The sequence below is a fragment of the Balaenoptera acutorostrata genome, chromosome 3, assembly GCF_949987535.1.
Source record: "Balaenoptera acutorostrata chromosome 3, mBalAcu1.1, whole genome shotgun sequence".
Classification (NCBI taxonomy): Eukaryota; Metazoa; Chordata; class Mammalia; order Artiodactyla; family Balaenopteridae; genus Balaenoptera; species Balaenoptera acutorostrata.
The window spans coordinates 32229294-32252839 of record NC_080066.1 but is presented as its reverse complement, the minus strand read 5'-3'; the positions used below and the strand labels follow the sequence as shown (position 1 = coordinate 32252839).

General features: G+C 40.2%; 1 protein-coding gene across 2 annotated transcripts; it reads left to right on the top strand.

Annotated features, from left to right (window-relative positions):
• Positions 1-482: 482 nt before the first annotated feature.
• MCEE (methylmalonyl-CoA epimerase) lies at positions 483-22952 on the top strand. Of its 2 annotated transcripts, XM_007167500.2 has the most exons (4): positions 483-575; positions 9388-9725; positions 21831-21878; positions 22539-22952. In XM_007167500.2, the coding sequence occupies exons 1-4, from the start codon at positions 536-538 to the stop codon at positions 22689-22691; spliced, it is 579 nt and encodes a 192-aa protein (XP_007167562.1). In that variant the 5' UTR covers positions 483-535; the 3' UTR covers positions 22692-22952. The 2 variants fall into 2 exon arrangements, with proteins under 2 accessions (XP_007167562.1, XP_007167563.1); XM_007167501.2 differs by lacking the exon at positions 21831-21878.
• Positions 22953-23546: the final 594 nt, after the last annotated feature.

Below are 23546 nucleotides of genomic sequence, written 5' to 3'. Positions count from 1 at the left end.
AGCGAACAGGTTCCGGATCCACCCCCAGCCACAGCCAATGGCAGCCCGAGAACTTTCACCAAGGGGTGCGTGGGGGGTTGCGTGGGGGGGCGCGGAGGTGGGGGCGGGGCGGGAAACCGAAAATCGCCGTTAGTCAGCTCGATGAACTTTCTCCAAACTTTTTGTTTTGTATTTCTGAGGGGCCCACAGGAGGTGTCGCGTCCTCCTTTTAAGTTTCTGCTTTAGATGCACTCGGTGACTTCAATACGTTGTGTAGTAAAAGAGAGGACCCGCTCCCAACACCCACGGGAACGCAGCACCACTTGTCACGTCCCTAGCGTCGTCTGCCCCGCCCCTCCGGGCTCTCGTCCCGCCCCCTAGTCAGGTTGCCCCCGCCCCTCACCTAGCCCCCCAGCCTCTTCTGCCCCGCCCCCAGGATCTTGCCCCGCCCCCCAGTCTTGTCTGTCCCGCCCCTTCGGGCTCTTGTCCCGCCCCCCGCCGCGCCTTAGCCCTTCCGACGCATGTGTACGTCGCGAATTAGCTAACGCTTCCCAAGATGGCGCGTGTGCTGAAGGCGGCGACTGCGAGCGCAGTAGGTGAATACTCCGGGCTCGGGGATGTCCGAGGGGAGGGTGGTGTGCGGGACGGGACGCCAGGTCCCGAGGCGGCCGCGCCGTGGCCGGCGCTCCTGGGTCTGCTGCGCTCTGCCCTCGAGGTGCGTTCCTTTGCCGCTGTCAGCACCTTTAGACAGAGAGAGCCAGCCTTCCAGGGACGACTGGGTTAGCGTGGGGTTTTCCTTGTGTGTTTGCGTGTCACAGTCACCACTTCTCTGAGTGGCCCCGGAGGCGAGGGCACCCGGCTAAGGGGCAGCAAGGCTGGACCAGAAACAAATGCAGTAAATGGCAGAGGGACAGTGAGGTTGTGTTTACCGCGCCCCGTGAGAGACGGGGGAGAAACCAGAGGAAGGACAAGTCCTGTGAAAACGCAAGCTGAACTCTGGGCTCGGCCAGCATCCTGCTGAGAACGCTGGAAGGTCAGTTGTGTAAAGAATACGGAAGGAGCGTTTTTTCCCACATGCCCTAAGATATTCCTTATTTTGTATAAAATCAGGAAAGAAAGCAGTAGACTGATTGGAAGGTTCCTTGAGTTCTCTACACTACCATTAAAAAAAGAAGCCTCAAGTTTTCTGTCACCCCAGTCCATCTACTTTCTCCTCTTTCTGTCTGTTTCTTTTCTTCATCCTTCATCAGGGGGGCAACTATTTCCCTTAATCTGAAATTCCCTGTTAGGAAAGAAGTGCCGAGTGGTGACGTCTCAGAGTTACTCCTGAACGTTCGTGACAAATCCTTCAGCTGAGCACCTTAAGAAAGTGTTGAAGGGGATGAACTTTCAGTAGTGTTAGGTTTCTCTCCTAGCAAGTGCTGTATGTTCCACCTATTCAAACTGACAATTCAAGTCGTACTTCGAAGTACTGTCTCAAACTGAACAAGTTCTTTATTTATTGATCTCTGTAGTCTTTCTTACCAGGCACAAAATGTCTTATGGCACTTATGTCTTATCATTGCAAGTCACCGGGGCTAAGTGATGAGAACCATGCAAAACGTGCCGTAATAGTTGTATGTAGCTGTCTCAGCTGTGGATCCATTTAAAGAGGTGATATGTACACAGGAAAAAATATTATAACAATAGGCTGAGCACAACTTATTAAAAATTAATCTCTAATTAATAGGTGATACTCAAGGTTTGATAATAACATGCCCTCCCGGCCCCTCTTTCCTCTCCTTGGTAAAATACAAGGCAGCATCTGAGCTCACATGCTGTTGCAATAGCCCTTTTCAAAAGAACTCATTAAACAGTCATCCCATCTCTTAGAAAGCTGTCTCTTAGAAAATAGACATTGCTCATAGAACATACACTGAAGATATTAAAAACTGAGAACCAAAGAATGGTAAAGAATGTCAGAGGGATGAGAAAATATCATGGTTGCACAACATCAACTTTGTTGTCAGACAGACCTAGGCCTAAGGCCCAGCTTTGCCACTCAGTGTGACCTGGAAGGAAATTAATCAGGCCTATTTTTTTTCTCTAAGTGGGAAAAATCTGAAGTACTCACTGAACTATTACTATTCTAATTTATGGCCATTGAGACTAATAGGCAGAGCTGGGTCACCCCATGATACACTCCTGCTTCAGAATGTGTGATCACAGTTTGCATAGGCAAGATTGTGTGGTAGCATTGTTGTGTAAAAGTAATGACAAAATAAACCTGTGCGTCTTTATTGGGAGAGGTCAGATCAGCAAGATGTTATGCCATGGGATCTGTCCTACACCAATGAAAGATCCCAGCAGTATGGAGAATGCCTAGAGACTGGGCCGTATCTGCATTGGGGGTAATAGGTTCTATAAGATATTAAAAAGAGTTCCCAAGATGAAACAACAGTCATGAGCAGTGTGGGCGAATTAGAGGCTTACTAAAGCAACTGATTTCAACTTGGAAAAATTGTAAATCAGTATTCCTGTATCAAAAAGTGAAAAGAATACTATGCTTATAATAGCTTCCAGCAGCATTATTCCATGAGGATGTCAGTAGTCACTAAATACTGAAATACTGTCAACAGTGTTCTAAAATCAGAGCCCACACAAGTAGATTTTCAAGAGTGAAAGAAGAGTAATCTCCTTGTCATAAAAAGTAGTAAGTTGTGGATTGATGAAATGAAACAGTGACTACAGGAGCACTATGTGTGCCGAAACATTCTCCAAATACAAACAATCTTTAGTTATTAAATAAGAGTTTTAACGTAAGCGCAGTACTATGTATAGGGTAGGTGCACGGTCAGCTTTTTCCTTTAAAAACATAAAATGCATTAGAAGTCAGAGATGCTTACATTTATAAGCAAGTTATTGATGTAACCTTCCTAAAAGTGACAGTAATGATAATCCTTGGAATTTATAATGTACTTTGTGCCGGGCACTTTTCTAAACCTTTTGTGTGTAATATTCGTTTTAGTCTCATGACAATATTATGAGGTAGGTATTATCTTCCTATATGAGAAACAAAGGCACAGAGAGGGTAAGTAACTAGCCCAAGGTACACACCAATGGTAGCGTCAAGATTTGAACAGAGCAGTCTAGCACAAGAGCCCACATTCTTAACCATAAAGCGTGCTACCTCTTATATGATACTTACACACAAAACCTTAAGGTGAACATATAAATAATAATTTGAATATTAGAGAAGAGGCATTTTTATATGTTTATTTTTAGAAATACTTTTATTCAGTAGTTGTTGGGGGGAAATTAAGGGGAAGGAAATATAACTTCCAAGTCATATATTTATTGCAAGAACTGAATACTAATAAAGATGCATGTTTCTTTTGTAACTTATATGCACATCTTTGCATAAAGGAAAAGCAAAATGAAAATAGTGTATTCCAAAGGCTGGCTTTGATCTATCCTATTTTAGAGGCTTGAACCTTAGATGACTCCACTTTTTATTTCATTGTGGTTGAATATACCTAACTTAAAATTTACGATTTTAACCATATTTAGGTATACAGGTCAGTGGCATTAAGTACCTTCATATTGTGCAACCATCATCATCTCCAGAGCTTTTTCATCATTCCAAGTTGAACCTCTCTGTACCCATTCAACAATAACTCCCATTATCCCAAACCCTAGCCCCTGGTGACCACTATTCTACTTTCTCTCTCTGAGTGTGACTACCCTAGGTGCCTGTTATAGGTGGAGTGTGTATACAATTTATATACAATGTGTATCCTTTTGTGACTGGCTTGTTTCCCTTAGCTTAATGTTTTCAAGGTTCACCCATGTTGTGTTATGTGTCAGAACTTCATTCCTTTTTAAGGTTGGCTAATATTCCATTGTATGTGTAGACCACATTTTAGTTATCTTTTCATCTGTTGATGGATATGGGTTATTTCCACCTTTTGGCTTTTGTGAATATACACTTAGGAAATGGGTATATAAATACCTCTTCAAATTCCTGCTCTCAGTTCTTCTGGGTATATATCCAGAGGTGGGTTGCTGGGTCAAATGGTAATTTTATGTTATGACCCCACTTTTAAGGAACATGAAACTAGCAGAGAAACAGGAGAAGCTCAGAAAAACAAATCAGGTTAAACACACACAATTCGTTCCAATTTGGCTTGCAAAGGATTGGCTTTGTGAAAAAAGTTAGTTTTGAAAATGGAAACTGAATGTGTTAAAGACAAGAGTGGCCAAGTTACATGACTGTGAGGATAGATTTATAATGGAGTCATATGGAAGTGGGGTAACAGAACTGTTGTCTGTTTACTAACTGCAATGAGTAAAAAATTATTCCTAATCATAGTTTTAAACAGGATGAAAATACGTGTATGGTGCCTCTGGTTGAATGCTGAAAATGAATGGGTTTCTTACCAAACTAACTTGAAGGCACTTGTGATGAACGACTTTGTAAGTATGTCTGTCTCCTCAAATCAGATGTGCAAAAATTCAAACTTAAAAACTTATTACAGGGACCTCCCTGGTGGCGCAGTGGTTAAGAATCCGCCTGCCGACGCGGGGGACGCGGGTTTGAGCCCTGGTCCGGGAAGATCCCACATGCCGCGGAGCAGCTAAGCCCGTGCGCCACGACTACTGAGCCTGCGCTCTAGCGTCCGTGAGCCACAGCTACTGAAGCCCGTGCGCCTAGAGCCCGTGCTCCGCAACAAGAGAAGCCACCGCAATGAGAAGCGCGCGCACCCCCTGCCCGCTGCAACTAGAGAAGGCCCACGTGCAGCAAGGAAGACCCCACGCAGCGATAAATAAATAAATAAATTCATTTTAGAAAAACACTTATTACATGTTCTAAAATTAGATTAATGTGAAGTCTACAACTTTGCAAATATACAAAAAACAGAATTGGACACTTCAAATGGGTAAACTTTATAGTATATAAATTATATCTCAATATAATATCTCAATATTTCTGTTAAGAAAACCTTATTACAAATGATTATTCACATTCTATGACACTTTATATACAAATTTAACATATAATTTCTTTAAACAGTAAGTACCCTTAATGTGTTTGAGTATAGACCCTTGCAGCTAAACCTTTTCTTATTTGGAGTCGATGTCGAGAAAGCCTGGTCTGAAATAAAAACATTCTGAATGGAAAGGAATGCAATATTATTTTTAAGTCAAGGCACTAAAAGTATTTAGCAAGAAACAATATTGAAAGATAGTTGAAATTAGAGTTAATCTACATACCAGATTTGGTAACATATCCATTTCTTGTACATCAGATTCCTGACCTGAGTGAAAGTCAGTTGTTCATCTTTATAATCCTGTTGTTTGTTTTTTTTAACACTCCTATGTTTAAGTATCTCATACCTTTATTCACACATATGTATACATTGTAGTTTATTCATGGGAAGTAATCCTTTTTGGAATAGTCACAAATTACACATTATGGAGTTCAAAGTAATGTAGTTCTATTGTACTTTCTGAGAGAAACCTAAAACTAAGAAGCTGTGGATTCCTGTAGTTGGGGTGCAATCTGAAATAAAAATACCTTTTAAAAGTTGGCAAAAGTCAAAGGAGAAACTAATTTTTTTTCTTTTTTTTTTTTTCTTGCCTGTGTTGGGTCTTCATTGCTACGCATGGGCTTTCTCTAGTTGCGGCGAGCGGGGGCTGCTCTTCATTGTGGTGCGTGGGCTTCTCATTGTGGTGGCTTCTCTTGTTGCGGAGCACGGGCTCTAGGCGCGGGGGCTTCAGTAGTTGTGGCGCATGGGCTTAGTTGCTCCATGGCATGTGGGATCTTCCCGGACCGGGGCTCGAACCCGTGTCCCCTGCATTGGCAGACGGATTCTTAACCACTGCGCCACCAGGGAAGCCCGAAACTGTAATATTTTTAAAGTTCAGTTCACAACAAATTCTTCAGCAACACAATTTTTAAAGTATCTATAAGGATCTATATCACTGTAACCCCTTTATTCTGTTTCTAACCCCAATTTGCTTGGTCAGTAGGATTTCACATTTCACTCATAGACTCCTCATTAACACTTTTTTTTGTGGGTGTAAAGTAATATCTAATTGTTGTTTTGATTTGCTTTTCCCTAATGGCCAACGATGTTGAATATCTTATGTGCTTTTTGGCCATTTTTATATCCTTTACCCTTCATTTTATAATTTATTTATTTTATTTATTTATTTTTGGCTGTGTTGGGTCTTCGTTGGTGTGCGCGGGCTTTCTCTAGTTGTGGCGAGCGGGGGCTACTCTTCGTTGAGGTGCGCGGGCTTCTCATCGCAGTGGCTTCTCTTGTTGTGGAGCACGGGCTCTAGGCCTGCGGGCTTCAGCAGTTGTGGCTCGGGGGCTCTAGAGCTCAGGCTCAGTAGCTGCGGTGCACGGGCCTAGTTGCTCCACGGCATGTGGGGTCTTCCCAGACCAGGGCTCAAGCCCACGTCCCCTGCATTGGCAGGCAGATTCTTAACCACTGCGCCACCAGGGAAGTCCCCTACCCTTCATTTTAAAGAAGTGGAATTATTGAATTCTCACCAGTATCACCATATTTATTTTTGTCCTATTCCTAGAATATATGCTTTAGGGACCAAATAGAACCAATAAAGTGATGTTTCCTTTCACAAACTAGTTTACACTTCTAGAAGTAAGATCAACTAAAATATGGCCATAAAATCTTGATTTTTACATTATATAAAGATGTTATTATCTATTTTCCTAACATACAAAGAAGATTTTGTGTTGTGTGAAAAGGAAAAAGTATCAGTCATTCTTGTAAACTGTTCCCTCCTCTCATTTCCAAATGATAAGGAAGTTATGGAGAAAGATAGACTGTAGTGAAGCTTCTAATAGCATGAGTTGTTTGGGTTTCCTTTTCAGTGCCAGAGTTTTTGGAATGTCCCTAAAGCAAACTGGCATAGGATATAAAGCTTCACCTTCACTTGGACGTATTCTAATTTACTCCTTAACATTGCCATATGTTCCATTGCTGGCAATAGAATGCCTGCCAGAGAACCTCCCGCTGCCCCATCTCTTGTAAAGTTAACACTGGTAAGAAGAATTCAGAAATACCCAGACTCAGTGTTTGACATACTCTTAGAAGTTTCACAGAGCAAACAACACTAGCGTATGTATTACTCTACAGCTCATTGACTGTATCTCCAGTTTTTTTTTTTTAATACAGATACGTTCTATATTGAACTTTCATTGCAAATTGCACACATAGTAGATAGAGATGCAGGGAAGGAAGGGAAGAGCAGTCTGACTGATGGTTTTGTTGGTTGTTAGCATTTTTAAAATTCGCTGCCCCCATGCCCTTCAGATGGTTTCTTGGTCTCCACAGAGCCCTGCATGCCACTCAACCAGCAAACAGTCACTGTGTGTCATTAACAATGAATGGCTGAATTTACTGTACACCTGTTACAAATGTCTTGCACTGTAGTATTATATTTTTTACATCAAATATCTAATTTTCACAACAAACCAGCAAGGTAGAAATTTAGTGGATAGTACCAGTATTTTTTTTTTAATTAATTAATTTATTTATTTATTTTTGACTGTGTTGGGTCTTCATTTCTGTGCGAGGGCTTTCTCCAGTTGCGGCGAGCGGGGGCCACTCTTCATCGCAGTGCGCAGGCCTCTCACTATCATGGCCTCTCTTGTTGCGGAGCACAGGCTCCAGACGCGCAGGCTCAGTAGTTGTGGCTCACGGGCCCAGCTGCTCCGTGGCATGTGGGATCTTCCCAGACCAGGGCTCGAACCCGTGTCCCCTGCATTGGCAGGCAGATTCTCAACCACTGCGCCACCAGGGAAGCCTGTACCAGTATTTTTTAAAAAGCTAAAGTAAAATACAACAGAACAGAAAATATTAGAGCACATCACATCTAGTAAGGATTAGGTATTCTTTTCATAAAATTTGATTTCAATGGTACATTTATGTATGTGTATACTGGTTTGGAGTGCACTTGAATTTCATGATGACACAATGAGTCCAAAGAACCGGAGTCACGAAGGAGAACACAAGACCGGGTGGGACAGTGTGTAGAGAAGAGACAGAGCTGGATGACCTCAGTATTGGGTGTCAGTCCCCCCCCCCACCCCCGGCCAGCGGGCCTCTCCCAGTGGCCAGAGCAGGACAATTTGCCTGTACACGCTCCCCTTTGCCACAGTGCAAGGAACCCTGTCCCCTCCCTGTGGAGGACAGGTGTGACAATGGAGTTGGCCTTGTGACAGTCATGCTTTAAGCAGAGACAAAGGAGCATTTATTGATTCTGAAGAGGGAGAGTCCCCACAAGGTGATAAGAGCCACTCAGGCTGTGGGCTCTTTATCTCTTGGTGAGGAAGCATTCCAGGCCCGAGGCCCATCCTCCTGCGGCTGAGGAGACTGCCTTCCCGACAAGGTATATGGTCTTAAATCAGATCAAATAGTGCCTCTTTAATTTCCCTGTTATCAAAAATTTTAGTAAAGGGGAATTAATTTTATGTTAGCTGAAGCTCTGTAATACTAACTACTATTTAAAGTGTTATTTCATTAAGAGCTAATAACCCTTTGTTTAAAATATGTATTCTTCAATTTGCTGTTTCATACTTTTTTATTAAGTGATGTAGTTTGCAGGATTATATTTAGACCTCGTACATGTATATAATTTTCATTCTGGGGAGAATCTGGCTCTTAAAGTCCAGTATTTTGGGGACAGAAGAAATAGTAGAACATGGGGAGAACATATAGCAGGCTGCTTCAGTTTCCAAATGAAAGGTTTCTTCACATTAGAAGCAGTTCTGCTTCTAATCCTTCAAAATTATAAGAACAATTTAAAAAAATCGCTCAGAGGAAACTCTCGTAAGTTTAAGTACCCTCTTGATCTTTGCTTGCTTTTCCCCCAATAATGAGATATTTTCCTTAGTTGGTAATCATCCAAATAAAGTACACATTAAAAGGTATTTATAGTTCTAACTTCAATGAACTTACTGCAGAACGTAAGACAAAATATTGGTTGTAGGTAGAGTAGAAAATTGCTTGCTCTCATCATTAAATGTATGTCGTTTCACTATCACATTCAAACTTACCCTTTATAAAATGCAGAGAATAGCAAATAATCCTTAATGATATGCAGCTATCCTTTAAGTGTTACTGGGAAATATAAATTATTATGAAAAATGTCATCCTTTGTCCTGAATTTAGAAAGCTCAGAATTAGCTTTTTAATTCCAGACAGTTATTTCAGAGCGGAGTAATTCTGACATAAGTTTTTTCATTTACGTACTCTGATTTAATTTCACTAATTAAAAAGAAAAGGTATGTAAATAATTTTTACATATATGATTATATTTTGTTTTTTCAAAAATTAATTTTAGAAGGGCATCAATTCTCAGAAGAAGGATCTCAATGCCTGCTCCATTTTTCAGGGCTTTTTCCCAGACTTCAAACTCCAGTTCCAACAGTAAGAACTTCTTCCATGTCCCTGTCCTCGCATCAAGTGGCTGGTCCTGTATGGAACCTCGGTCGACTCAATCATGTTGCGGTAGCAGTGCCAGACTTGGAAAAGGCCAAGGCATTTTATAAGAACGTTCTCGGGGCCCAGGTAGGTGAGACGGTCCCTCTTCCTGAGCATGGAGTATCCGTTGTTTTTGTCAACCTGGGAAATACCAAGATGGAGCTGCTTCATCCACTGGGAAATGACAGTCCAATTGCAGGTTTTCTGCAGAAAAACAAGGCTGGAGGAATGCATCACATCTGCATTGAGGTATTCTAATTATTTTAATCCTTGGTATTGTAAATTTCTCTTTTAAAATGTCTTTTACTTTTACAGGCTACATATTGCCACTGTCATCAGAAACTTCCATTAAGTTCTTTCAGGGAAATGGTAAAATTGGTTCTCTTCAAGGATGGATCTATAGATATATTCTCTTTCCCTCTAGAAAACTGCAAATAATAATGAAAATATGTTTCATTGAAGTCTGGGTCCAACTATACAAAGGCCACTGAAGTTGGCCAAAAAAGATTTGTGTCTCTGCTGTAGTATTTATTGATCACGTACGACCTTGCATGCAATAGGAACACACTGCTTTCACTGTCACAAGCCAATTAGAAGAAACAAGTGACAAGACTTTATAAAGTAAGAGTTTCCATATACATGCTAAGTATTATTATTATTTTCTATCTTTAAAATTCTAATAACTTGTTCCTTATTACAAAGGCAATACATTTTCAATTACTGACTGTGATTTCTCAGATCTTCTCAGTTGCATCTGCTAACAATTCCTGAAAAAAAACATGAAGTGTTAGACAAGAACATTCTCATTAGAGAGCCTTTATCTGTAGATGTTCATGTTCAGATAACTGCTTTTGGAATATCAGCATTACCAATTATGCTTCAATTTAAATTATTTTGGTAGGACAAGTCTCTTGATAGAAGGAATGACATAATTCATAGTTAGGCCTCATTCCCAATCCAGGAGAGACAGGGGTTTGGTTCCAGCATGAACCCAAGGATTTATTCAGTTTACATTGCAAATACATTTGAGAACCTACCGAGTGTACTCCACTGCGGGCCTGGATTCAGCAGTGAGTAAGGAAGGCGTGGCCGTGCCTGCGGTCAGGAGGGACAGCTGCTTGCAGTGCACTGGGATAAGCAGAATTAATGTGTCTTCTCAGTTGTGCAATGAAGGAGATTGATTGTTCCTGGCAGGCCAAGGAGGTGGTAAGGTATCGCAGGGCATGAGTTACAATGAATGTGAAGGAATCCCCAGGTGGACAAGGGGAGGAAGGTATTCTAGGCAGAAGGAAAGCACATAGAAAGGCATCGGGTTATCATAACTACCAGCATTGTGTCCTCTGGCAGGATATGAAGTATAGACGTGCCTTATTTAATTCTCGTAGCTACCCTTGAGGGCTATATTAACCCCATTTGACAGGCGAATAGTTAGAATAGTTAACTTGCCTGCAGTCACATATGTAGGACATGGCAAAGGTGGGGTTCAAACCCAGGTTTGTTCTGATTCCAGGATCTGCAGTGTTAGCCGTGGCGCCAGATTGCCTTCATTGGATTGGCTGAGTTTAAAATTTCAGGTGGGGAAGCCATAAGATGGTAGACAAAGGAGCTAAACAAGGCCTAATATTTAAGCTTTACCCCTTCTTTAGGAGGTTAGTTTTGGCTGCAAGTCTTTATTTCAGTGGACTTGAGGGCTTGTCTAAGACTCCCCGGGATGAGAAGCAGGATCACCAGCCTCTGAACCCACTCGTCTCTCTCCCACACATACTGTCTGTGTTCTACATCAGAGAACCCAGGCCTTCAAAGGAAGCCACTGTGAGTTAGAAGTTCAGTTAAGTAAAAAATAGTGGAAGTTGAGTAATGTAAAAGTGAATTCAAAAGTCCAGATTAAAGGGGGGAAATGAAAATGTTTGTCAGTATAAAATGAAGGTAGGTGATAGGAGCAGTTGTGAAGAGTGGTCAGTTAGCTGCTGCATTAGGATGCCACACACCCCATTATTAGTCTCTGCTCTCTGTAAAAAATAAGATGTCTTGACTGGGTAGATTTTATTTTTCTATCCTCAGTCTAACATGAGCTGTCCCAGGCTGATGGCACAGCCCTGCTGTCAGTAACGTATGCCTTACAGGGTAGCTCCAGGCCTCACCAAAGGCAGAGAGAGAATACAGGGCAAGTATCTTCCGAGGGTGATCTAGAAACCAAACATATCCCTCCTGCTCCTGTCGTTGGTTTGGTCACATGGCACACTCGACCTCACGTGTAGTCTGTAGTCAGGCACTTACACGCCCTGCTAAAACCTGGGGCCTGGTATAATTAAAAAGAGGAAATGGAAAGTGGGTACTGGAGGCCACCAGTTTATGCTAGTTGGTAACTTTTTAAAAGTGGTATTGCAGGGATAGCATGACACTTTTTTCTGAATGAAGATATGCTTTAAGGTGGAGTCATTTGAGAATCATTGTCACCTGCTGTGGAAACCTGTGAAATGAAGTTGTTACCACACGCAGGGGCTTGGTTCCCTAACTCACCAGAGAGAGCAGAATTCCTCACCGATCCTTGAACAGGAAAAACATTTTTGTTGAATGAACCTGCAGAGATTTCAGAGTTAATTATTTTACCATGGTGTAACCTAGTCTCTCCTGCTAATACAACTTAGGTCTGAAACTGTCTTCCACGGGAAGTACAAAGGTGATAGAACTCGTCAGAAAGTATTTCTTTGGTCATTCCAGTTTCTGTGGCCACATAATACCTTATCCCTACACTTCAGGGTGTGGTGACAACTATTGTATCTTGCTAGGGATATTGTGGGTTGGGAGTTTGGGGGAGGGTTCTGCTGGGCAGTTCTTGCTTGGGGTCTGTCCGGCGGCTGCGGTCGAACATGGAAGTGAGGCCCCGCCGGGCCGGGTGTCCCACTCGCGTGCTGGCGGCTGCTGCTGGCTGGGCACCGGGTGTGCAGCTGGGCCTCCCAGCAGAGCACGTGTGTGTGACCCCTGCAGCTCCACAAGCCGAGGGCGCTTCTCAGGACACTCGGACTTCCTACCAGGCAGTGGACTTGCTGACTCCTTACCGGCCAGAGTGAGTGTCCAAGAAGGCCAGGTGGGACTGCGTGGCATTTCCGTCCTGGCCTCGGAAGTCCCACAGCAGCACTTCCGCTGTCTGTTGGTCATAAACAAGTCCTCGAGGCTGACCAGATGCAGGGGGAGAGGAGCAGCCGAGAAGCTGTGGCCGCGTCTTACAAGTGCTGTAACCATCCATCTAGTGATGTGTTCTAAACAGAAGGAATGTGTGTGAAACTTCTAGAAGCTCTAGAACGATTTTATTTTCAAATAGCCAGAAGTGGGAACCAGGAGCATTCCCTCTGAAAGAGGAGGCAACCTGTCTAGCCTTTGTGAATAGAAGGAGACTCAAGAGAGGGGTACTTGAAAGGTGGAAGGTGATAGATACACGTGTGTTTGGCTTTCCCTAGAGGAAGTTTGGAAGTCATCTTGTTCCATCTTTTTCTTGCTGACGTGCGGACAGAGCAGCCTCGATTGTCTGACACAGCTGTGCTGACGCGCATGTGTGCTTCTGACCTTTCGCAGGCCTCTCCCCGAGGAGAAGGTTCTAGTATCGAAGAGAACTAGCCCTGCTTTCGCTAAATAACTTAGACAGCAAGGTATGTCACAGTGAAAACCTTAAAGACCACTGAAAATATGTACTTATTCAATAAATTTGTACTGTTGTAAAAATATTTAAGTGCTTCCATGCTGGTCGGTAAATAGCTGCTGCTCTAAACCTTCTGAGTAACGTCCTCCTTCCAGAAGGACCCTTCTCTGAGACCCCTCAGACATCTCCCCCCGCCACACACACACAGTTCAGCAACTGAAGGCTTACCTCTCAGCACAGCGGGGGTCCTCCAGGACTCTGCCCCTGGATAAGGTCCCTTCTGTTCTGTTTGGTTGGTGTCTTTGTCTGTTATGTTCCTGGTCGTTAAGCATTTTCAGAGTCACTGTGACCTTCACTGCATGAGGTGCCGGGATGTGTAGCTAAACAAAAAAGTCCCGGTCCTTTCAGGATTGCCCGCTGCTTCACGTTTTTATGGGAAGTGCCCTGCACTTCCCACAGAGGATTAGAGGTGACTGGCCAAAATACAGCCTATGAGATACCAAAGGATAAACCTAAGTAACAGTGCAAGTTAGAACAAAGAGGAAAATGAATCAAAAGAAAACAAGGTAAGATTAGTGTACCCACTCGTTCTGTCAAATATTTCCTTCTAGTTGCCAAAACAAAAGGGAAAATAAATACTATTAAAAACAGTCGTGGCCCCTTCCCCTTCCTTCCCTTCCCTTCGTGCCATCCTGGAGACTTTAGGTAGAGCAGAGCCAAACACTAGTGCACGCTGCTGGGGAGAGCGGGGGAGCCCAGATCGGGGTGCGGGGCCACGTGGGATGAGGGGCCCCCGCGAGCAGAGCTGCCTGCTGTGGGAAAGCTGGAGGCCGAGTACGGTACCCACGCATAGGGAGCCTCCAGTGCAGGGTGTCCGAGTCTGAGCAGAGGATGCACCCAGGCTTGGGGCGTCAGAGTGAGAAGGGCAGCGGTGCTGGGGGCCAGCCCGATGCAGGGAGTGAGGTCCCAAGCATGTTGGGAGCATAGGGTGTGAGAGCCTGAGCAGAACATGTGCGCGCGCGCGTGCGCACGTGCAGGGGGCACATGGCATGGAGAGGCGGGGCCTGGGCTGTGCGAGGAGTGCATCAACGCCGGGGGAGACGATGACTCGTGGGGAGGTGAAGCCAAGCGGGCTTGTGGATGTCCTTGCATGGGGTGGCCGCTCTGGGCAGTCAGGGCCCGAGCAGGGTGAGGAAGGTGTGCACACGTTGGGGCCACTCTGTGCAGGAGGGTGGGACCCAAGCAAGGTGACAAGGACTTGAGTATGGGGAGCGGGGTGGGAGGCCCTGATGCAGGGGGCCAGGCCCAGCGAATGGGAGCTTAGGTGGGGTGAGGAGGCAACCAGATAGGGTAGGGGGAGGACACGTGGGGTGAAGCGAGCGTTGCTGAGGGAGGGGCAGCAGCAGGGTAAGGACTGGTAGCAGGGGAAGGTGTATCAGGTGAGCGGGTATAGCTCCCCAGTGTCGGAGATGGTGGTACAAATACACAAAGGATGTTAGATTATGAAAGAAAAAAACTTTTAAGTGAGAGACTAGCAAGGTAACTTATTTCCTGCATGCTGAGAAATGTCTGTTCTTCAATGAAGAAGAGAGAAAATTCTGCTTTTTGAAAAACTCCATTCTCATTTCGGCTTTACAGTAAACCCTAGGGAATTGCTAAGCTCTACAAGTGATCTGTGTATCACGGGTTCCCAGACGTGGGGCTTTTGTAGAATGATAACATTTCCAGAGAACAAAAGAAGTGGGCAGTTTGATCAGGTTTTTAACTTTCTCTGTTATTCAATAAGGAAAAATTTTTTAAATTCTGTCTCTTGCTAACATCATTTTGGAGAAGAAAGGGCATTTTATTACCAAGAAAAAGCAAAGGAGAAGAAAAAGGAGAAATCCTCTTGGAATAAAAGAGTTCTGTCAATTAAGATATTTAGTTTTTTTAATGTTTTACTATCAACTGGTGAAAATTTCAGAGCAGCATTTGGGAAACTTTATACAGCCACCACCAGACCACATAGCAAGTATGGAAGCTAATGTGTGCCCTTCTGAAATAATCCCCAAGACTACACAGGAACCTTCTGAACACCATACACAGTGAGAGCAGTGTTAGGTTTGCATAATTCACTTAGTTTTTTGTTTTTGGGGAAAAGACAGTTGAAACAGAAATATTTTATCCAGACTTTTAATTTTAACTTCCATGGATTTATATCAGTTTGAAGATTAAGTTCATTCATTATTGGTATCAATAAGCACTATTATAATTTTATATAAAATAAAAAGCCTATATTTTTAAGATTAATCAAAATATGCACCATTAAAAGTAGCACATTATTACTTGTTCATAAATTTTGGTCACTGTGAATTACATACCTTAAGGTTTTTAAAAAGATGTTATTTAGTCCAACTTCTTGTCTTTCAACAAACAAGATTGCATTGCCATTTTCAGATGAGGCAGCTGAGGACCAAAGAGGGTATAAGATTTACCTGAAGGTTCTGAATTCTGATTGTGACAATCCAAACATTTTTTTATTTGGAGTACTGTCACTCTTAATTTCCAAATTACAGGAGAAAATCAAAATAAATTCCCAGACACAGATACAATACCCCCTGCTGCCTGTCCCCACACTACCATACCCCAAAAAACTGATAAGAAGTTGAAATGAATAGCCCAGATATTCACCAATGACATTTAAGTTCTTACAGAGCTATATGATACACAACTGTAATTGTACAAAGGACTATAAAAGCAGATTTTTTTAGATGGGTTATTATTGACTATGTTATTTTTATTCCTTAGGGGGACAGACTTAATTTCCCAAATCAAATTACTTTGCATTTTTTCTAAGCATTTTTTATACCCCTAGAGTAGATAATGCATCTACTTTCAATTCAGAAAAATTAAAACATTCTTATTTCATTCTTTTTATTATTGCCAAACAGCACATTAGGAGCACTCTTAGAAAATTGTTAATTTTATGCCAATACTCTAAACAGAAGGATGGATATGATACAAGATCTTTAAAATCAAAGTCAATGATAGAAATAGTAACAGAAATAGAAATAAATGCTAGTACAATGTCAATTAGGCATTTTTCCCAAAAATCTAAGTTATTAAATCTTAGAAGTGTTTCTTGGACTAAGGGATACTGAAGAAACAGTATATTAAAAATTAAGATGCAATATCAGGGGACTTCCCTGGTGGTGCAGTGGTTAAGAATAGCCTGACAATGCAGGGGACACGGGTTCGATCCCTGGTCAGGCAACTAAGATCCTGCAAGCCACACGGCATGGCCAAAAAAAAAAAATAGTCTTTAAAAAAATAACACAACCCCCTGTCACCCTAGAATTCTAACCTTGATGAAAATATCCTTTAAAAATGTAAGTGAACTGAAAACATTTTTAATTAAACAAAAATGAGAAGATTCATGCCCAGCAGACCTCTGCTACAAGAAATACCAAAGAAATTCTTCAGGATGAAGGGAAATGATACCAGGTAAAAACTCAGATCTTTAGAAGAAATGAGGAGCACCAGAAATGGTAAATATGTAGGTTATAATAATATCTTTTTTATTACCTTAAATTATATATGAGACAACTGACAATTGAAAATTTTTAAATGCATTGTAGGGTTTATAACATAGAAGTAAAATTTATGACAGTAGTATAAAGGATGGGAGTTGGGCAAATGGAAGTATACTATTGTAAGTTTCTTACATTATACATACAATGGTAGACTCAGATAAAATCAAAATATACATTGTAAACTCTAGAGCAATCAATGAGAAAATTAAGAGATAGCTAAAATATAATTAAGGAGATAAAATCAAACACTACGAAAATACATGTTTAAACAAGAGGTCAGGAGAGGAGGAACAAAGTATTAATGAGACAGAAAACAAGTAAGATGATAGACTTAAATTTAACTATATGAGTATTACATTAAGTTTAATTGGATTAAACATTTATTAAAATGCAAATATTATGTATCTGGATTAAAAAAAGACACATCTGAAAATGAAATTAAAGCAATTTTATTTACAATAGCATCAAAAAGAACAAAATACTAAGGAATAAATTTAACAAGAGAACTGTCAAAATTGTACTCTGAAGACTATGAAACATTGTTGAAAGAAATTAAAGAAGGCCTGAATAAATGGAAAGATATTCTGTGTTCGTGGATCAGATGACTGAGTGTTGTTAAGACGTCAATATTCCCTAAATTAATCTACGGTTTCAGTGCAATTGCTATCAGATTCTCAGCTGGCATCTTTGCAGAAATGGACAAACTAATTGTAAAATTCACATGGAAATGCAAGGGATCCCAAATAGCCAAAGCAATCTTGAAAGAGAAAAACAAAGTTGGAGGATTCACACTTCTTGACTTTAAAACTTACTACCATCAAAGGTAATCAAAATGGTGTGGTACTAGCATAAGGATAGAAATAGAGATCAATGGATTACTCTAGAATTAAGAGTCAGACATAAACCTTCATACTTGATTTGCAGCGAGGGTACCAACACCATCCAATGGGGGAAAAATAGTCTTTTCAACAAATGGCATTGGGACAACTGGATATCCACATGTAAAAGAATGTATTGGAACCCTTACCTCACACCATATGAAGATTCTTTTTATAGCTGGACACAACACAGTGACACTTGGATAGGTGAAAGGCAGAACTCTTTGTTACAGCTCCAGGCTGCCATGTAGGGCACATGGGGTTGTATTGGGGACAGGGTAACAGCAACTGGAGCTGTAGAAGGTAGCTGATGGGACAAGTGGAGGGGGGTTAACTAGGTTTTATGGGCTCCTTGTAAATTAGCTAATTTGAGTAATTCTGTGGGCTCTGGGGCATAGGGACTGTACCCAGTTGTCTGGTACCTACCTGTCTCTGCAGCAACTAAGGTGGGCACATGCTGGCCCCAGGATATGAGAGCCTGATAAAGGAGGTGATTGGCATGCGGGCTTAATCAGTTGCTCCAGAATGAGAACTGACAAGCCTCTACCAGGGCCTCAAAACTGGGTTAAGACAGCATTTCAAAAACAAAACCCCAAAGTTGTATAATACCATATAAAAATTAACCAAAAATGAATCAAAGACCTAAACGTAAGAGCTAAAACTATAAAACTCAGAAAAAAACATAGGTGTACATTTTCATGACCTTGGACTAGGCAATGGTTTCTTAGATATGACACCAAAAGCTCATGATAAACAAGAAGGTTGATAAGTTCGGCTTCATCAAAATTAAAAACTTTTGTGTAACAACAACTCATAGAATGGGGGAGAATATTTGCAAATCATATATCTGATAAAGGACTTATATCCAGAATATTCAAAGAACTATTACAACTTGTCTTTATCCTTAATAATCTTTTATCTACTTGATGTGTCAGATACTGAGAGGTATGCATGTTTAGTTTGTTTTTTATTTTTCAAGGCAATACTGTTAGATACATGCAGATTCAGGATTGTTTTATCATCTTGGTCGATTGTTTTTAGGTTGTATCTGTTTTTACTTCTGTTAGTATGTTTCATTTTAAGTTCTGTTTTATCTGATATTAGTATTGCTATATCAACTTTCTTGTGGTTAATATTTACCTGGTATATCTTTTATCCATCCCTTTACTCTTTTCTTGTGTGTGTGGTTTTCTTTAGGTCTAGTCCTAGAAGACATTTATATTCTAAAAAGGAACGTATAGCTAAATTTTTGTTGTTGTTTAAGTATATCTCTCTCGATCAACAAATATATTTTCAAAATTTTATATCGTATAATCTCATTTTATAATTCATAAATTTAACCTGTCTCCATTTATAATAACTACTAATGTACTTGAACTTTTTAACTTATTTTGGTTTTTATTTCTTTTCTCCTCTTTTTGCCTTCTATTGAATTGAGATACTTTTTTTTAAAATTCTTTCTTCCTCTGCTATTTTAGAGATTACAAATTCTAGTTCGATTTGTTTAGTAGTTAGCCTTAATTCTTTTAACTTACAGAAAACTTTAAACACAAAAAAAGACAGTAATATAATGAACTCTCATGTACCTAAACCCAATTTCAACAGTTATCAATTCATGGATAATCTTATTCCATATATTCCATATATATCCATCACATTATCACACTTCCCTTTTCTTATGTTAATGTGAAGACATTTCTAGGCCTTATGTAATTTCATCCATAAATATTTTAGTTGTGTGTATATGTTTATTGCATTTTTTATGTATTTATACAAAATCATAATGGCACCTAAAACAAAATTACCGGTAATCCTCTAATATCATGAAATACCTAATAGGTACTCAAATTTGTTCTTCTATAACTTTTATAGTGTGTTTGAATTAAAATCACAATAATGGGCACACATTGCTGCTGGTTGGTATATCTCCTTTGAGCCTTTTTGTTGTCATTTAGTTTTGTGTGTGTGTGTGTGTGTGTGTGTGTGTGTGTGTGTGTTAGCAGGGGTCTTGAATGATAACTTAGCTAGTTTAAAATTCTAGATTGACATAATTTTACCTCAGTACTTTGACATTACTCCTGTATCTTCTGGTGTCTGTTCCTACTAGTAAGAATTTGTTCAGTTCAATTGTAGGGAGTTGTTGTTTTTCCCTGAGAGCTCTTAAGATATTCTCTTTTGCACTGATGTTATTCAGTTTCTCTATTATATGTATAGGTATTGGTTTATCTTTATTTATCCTGCTTTATTCTCAGGTGCACTTTTAATTTGAGGACTCAAGTCTTTCTTCAATTATGGAAAATTATCAGTTATCTCTTCAAATATTGCTGTTGTCGCTCCATCTGGTCTCTCTTTCTTTAGCTCAGTTTTGCTAGAATATCTGAATCTGTCTTCCATATCTTTTAATATTGCTTTAACATATTTTTATCTATCTTCACCAGTCCCTGCTATGTGCATATGCCTTCAAATGCCAGTGGAATCTTGTCCATGAACTGTCACCAAACTCTTTTTTTCAATAGGCAACACTAGGGAAGGACAAGTTATCATCTAACCATTAAGAAGAGTTCAGATTTCCCTTCTTATAACCTAAATGTTTATTAGTAGGGGAATGATTAGGTCACCTTTCGTATTTCTATAAAGTAGTTACTTAGGACACTATGTAGTAGGTTAAAAGTTGTTGACCTATATGTACTGACATGAAAAAATTGCTAAGATATATTACATAAAAAAGCAAATACAAATAATGCATACAGAAAGCATCATGTACCCCTGTACACACACGCACACACACACAATGTATGTGTGTGTGTGTGTGTGTGTGTGTGTGTATATATAAACTTTAATTGATATACATGTTAGTTAGTCAGACTGCAAAGTTCAGAGCCAGCTATCAAGTTTAGAGGACACACGGTCCTCCAGAAGACCGCCCTTACTCGATATCATCTGCAAATTTAGGGTTTTCCAAAACCACCCTCATGCTCAGTAACGCCCTAGAAATGCTCACAGAGCTCCCCGAAAGCTATTACGCTCATTCTTATGGTTTATTACAGAGAAATGATACAGACCAAAACAGCCAAAGGAAGAAACACAGAGGGCAGCGTCTGGGAGGGCTCTAAATGCAAAGCTCCCATTTTCCTCAGGACACGTGACCATTCTGGCATTGTTGTGTGACAGTATGCATTGAGTATTGCCAACCAGGGAAGCTCACACAAACTGAAATGTTGAGTTTTTCTTGGGGCTTTACTACTTAGGCATGGTCGATTGATTGATTGCCCACATGGTTCAACTCAGTCTCCAGATCTGCTGATATCATGTGACCCATAGCTCCTACCTTAAATCACATGGTTTCTGGCATGGCCAGCCCCTACCCTAAGACTGTGATGGCCAGCTGTACTTTAAGATCCAGATTGGTCAGCTTCTACCCTAAACAGACACACTCCTATCAGGTTATATAGGTTATCTCCCACAAGTCAAGGGCAAAGACACTCCTATCAAGGTTACAAAAATTATCTTCCAGAAGTCAAGGCCAGATCCCTCGTAGACAAAGCCAGATTCTTTACTACTTCATACATATGTAAGGATTATAAATATATTTTAAGATTTGGAAGAGCATACATCAAACTGAGGACAGTAGTTACCTCTGGAGCAGGAAGTATTACTAGTGGTAGTCAAGGGGTACTTAGCTCTACCTGTATGTTTAAATTTTCATGTACTGTATAATTTTTAAATTATCTTTAAATGGAAAGGCTGAATTTAGACTAACTTTGGGAAAATGGAAAAAGAAGTCAAATTCAGTAGAATGAAATTCATTATATGCAGATACAAAAAGGGAAGCTATCAGGAATCCTACTGTTCTGAGAAAGATGAGACTAGACCAGCTATTTCAAAATAGCATGAAATGACCATGGTCATAGTCTGGGCATGACTTTGAAATAGCTATCAGGTTTAAAAAGAAACATTGTCAGGAATGTACAAGTAGAATGTACTCTGAAGAAATTATAGTTTATTTATAGTAACATTTAGTATCCTTATCAGTGGTTTGACCAGTTTTAGAATCCAGTATGTAATCCTGGGCTCTTTGAAAGTAAGATTGTATAAATATGAACATTTGTTAAATCTATATTTGGGTACATGGGTGTTATTCTCTCTGGATTATTTTTTTAATATTGTTTGTAATGCTATTAGATCATTAAACTCCAGGGTGATGTACGACTGCCTAGGAATGCAGGGATTCTTACTATCCCTTTCTATCCACTTACTGGGTTCCAAGTCTAGGAGGATGATTTTCCAAGACAGAGGAGAATTACTCTTCCATCAGGTATTTAGAAACACATTTGCTCCTTTCCTAGACTGCTAATAAGTATGAAGAAAATAGAAATGTTTTAGAAGAGACTTGCAAAATTATAAATGTTTGGATTTTTTTAGAATGGAGAAAAACATTTTGGTGACAGTTTAATAGTGATTTTCATGTATATGAAGTTCTAATCTCAAAAGTAATAACCAGACAGTTTGGCAGGTGAGAGGTTTGGAGATCAGGGAAGCACTCATATTTGTTGAGTACCTTCTATAAACTGTGCTCAAAGCTTCTTATCTGTTATTTTAATCTCTTGGCCATTTATATAGCAGGCCTCATGTCCCTCTTATAAATGAAGAACCCAAAGCTCTTAGGAAAAACAGTTTATGCAGTATCATCAATAGTACTGCTAGACGAACATGCTATGAAGTGTAGCATACATTATTTAGGTTGTAAGGAGAAATGTTTACTAATGGTGAAAATTCTTAAGCATTGTGGTTGCTTACCTAGGAAAATTTAGAAACTTTTTTTCCTTGTCTAGAAGTATTAAGCTTATTTTTGTGATGGTTTAAGAATGGTTCTGCCCAAAGGCAGAGAGCTCGCAGTTTCTTCTAAGCCTTACGATATTATAATTTGGTATTTTTATGATCTCAAATGTGTTCTTATTTATTTCCTTTTCTCAAGGTGGATAATATAAATGCAGCTGTGATGGATTTGAAAGAAAAGAAGATTCGCATTCTAAGTGAAGAGGCCAAAATAGGAGCACACGGAAAACCTGTGATTTTTCTCCATCCTAAAGACTGTGGTGGAGTCCTTGTGGAATTGGAGCAAGTGTGACTTACATTCTCAAGAAACTAAATTAATTGCCCTGAAAAAGCCTTATCAAAATGTGCTTTGGCATTGAGTTCTTCACTGCTTCCCTCACTTAAAAGTTAAATCTAATCACAGAAAGAGATTTTTAAAAATTATATGTGTGTGTATATATATACACACACATAAAATATTTGCTAATTACTTCAGTTTTTTTCCTGATTTGGAGAAAACTTTGATTACTAAGTACTTATGGAATATTATTAAAATCATATTCATAGAAATAAATTATTCCTGTTCTAAATTGGGGTAATTGAGTACTGTGTGTGTGTGTGTGTGTGTGTGTGTGTGTGTGTGTGTGTGTGTAAGAATGGATGCACAGAGGACACCTGACAGCTGTGCATGGCTACATATCTGGGACAAAGTGATGCCTAAGGATGTTATAGAGAGTTTTTTAGAGCAAACTGTTTAAGGTTAAGGAGTTTTTACCTCAGAATTTTTGCTCTTCTGGAACAGCTCATGTTCACAAGTTCCTTATGGGCCAGTATTTTGGGTGCTAGTGCTAGATGTATGAACAAGAAGTTTTGTGGAAAATTTGGTGCCTGATCTAGTGGATGCATAGATAGATGAATTTTTTTTTAAATCAGTAAACATGGAAAGGGCAGTGAATTTGTAGAGTTATCTGTCAAGTACTAGGACACCACAACAGGTCCTAGAGGAATATACAAAATGAATAGAAACCCACTGCCAAGAAATTTATGGTCCAGTTGGGAAAACTACTTCATGAACTAAATGTACTTATAAAACAACATGAATGAGTTGAAAAGAAAAGGAAAGGGAAAGGAATATAGATCTCAGAGATTGTGCTTTGTTAGAGGCATA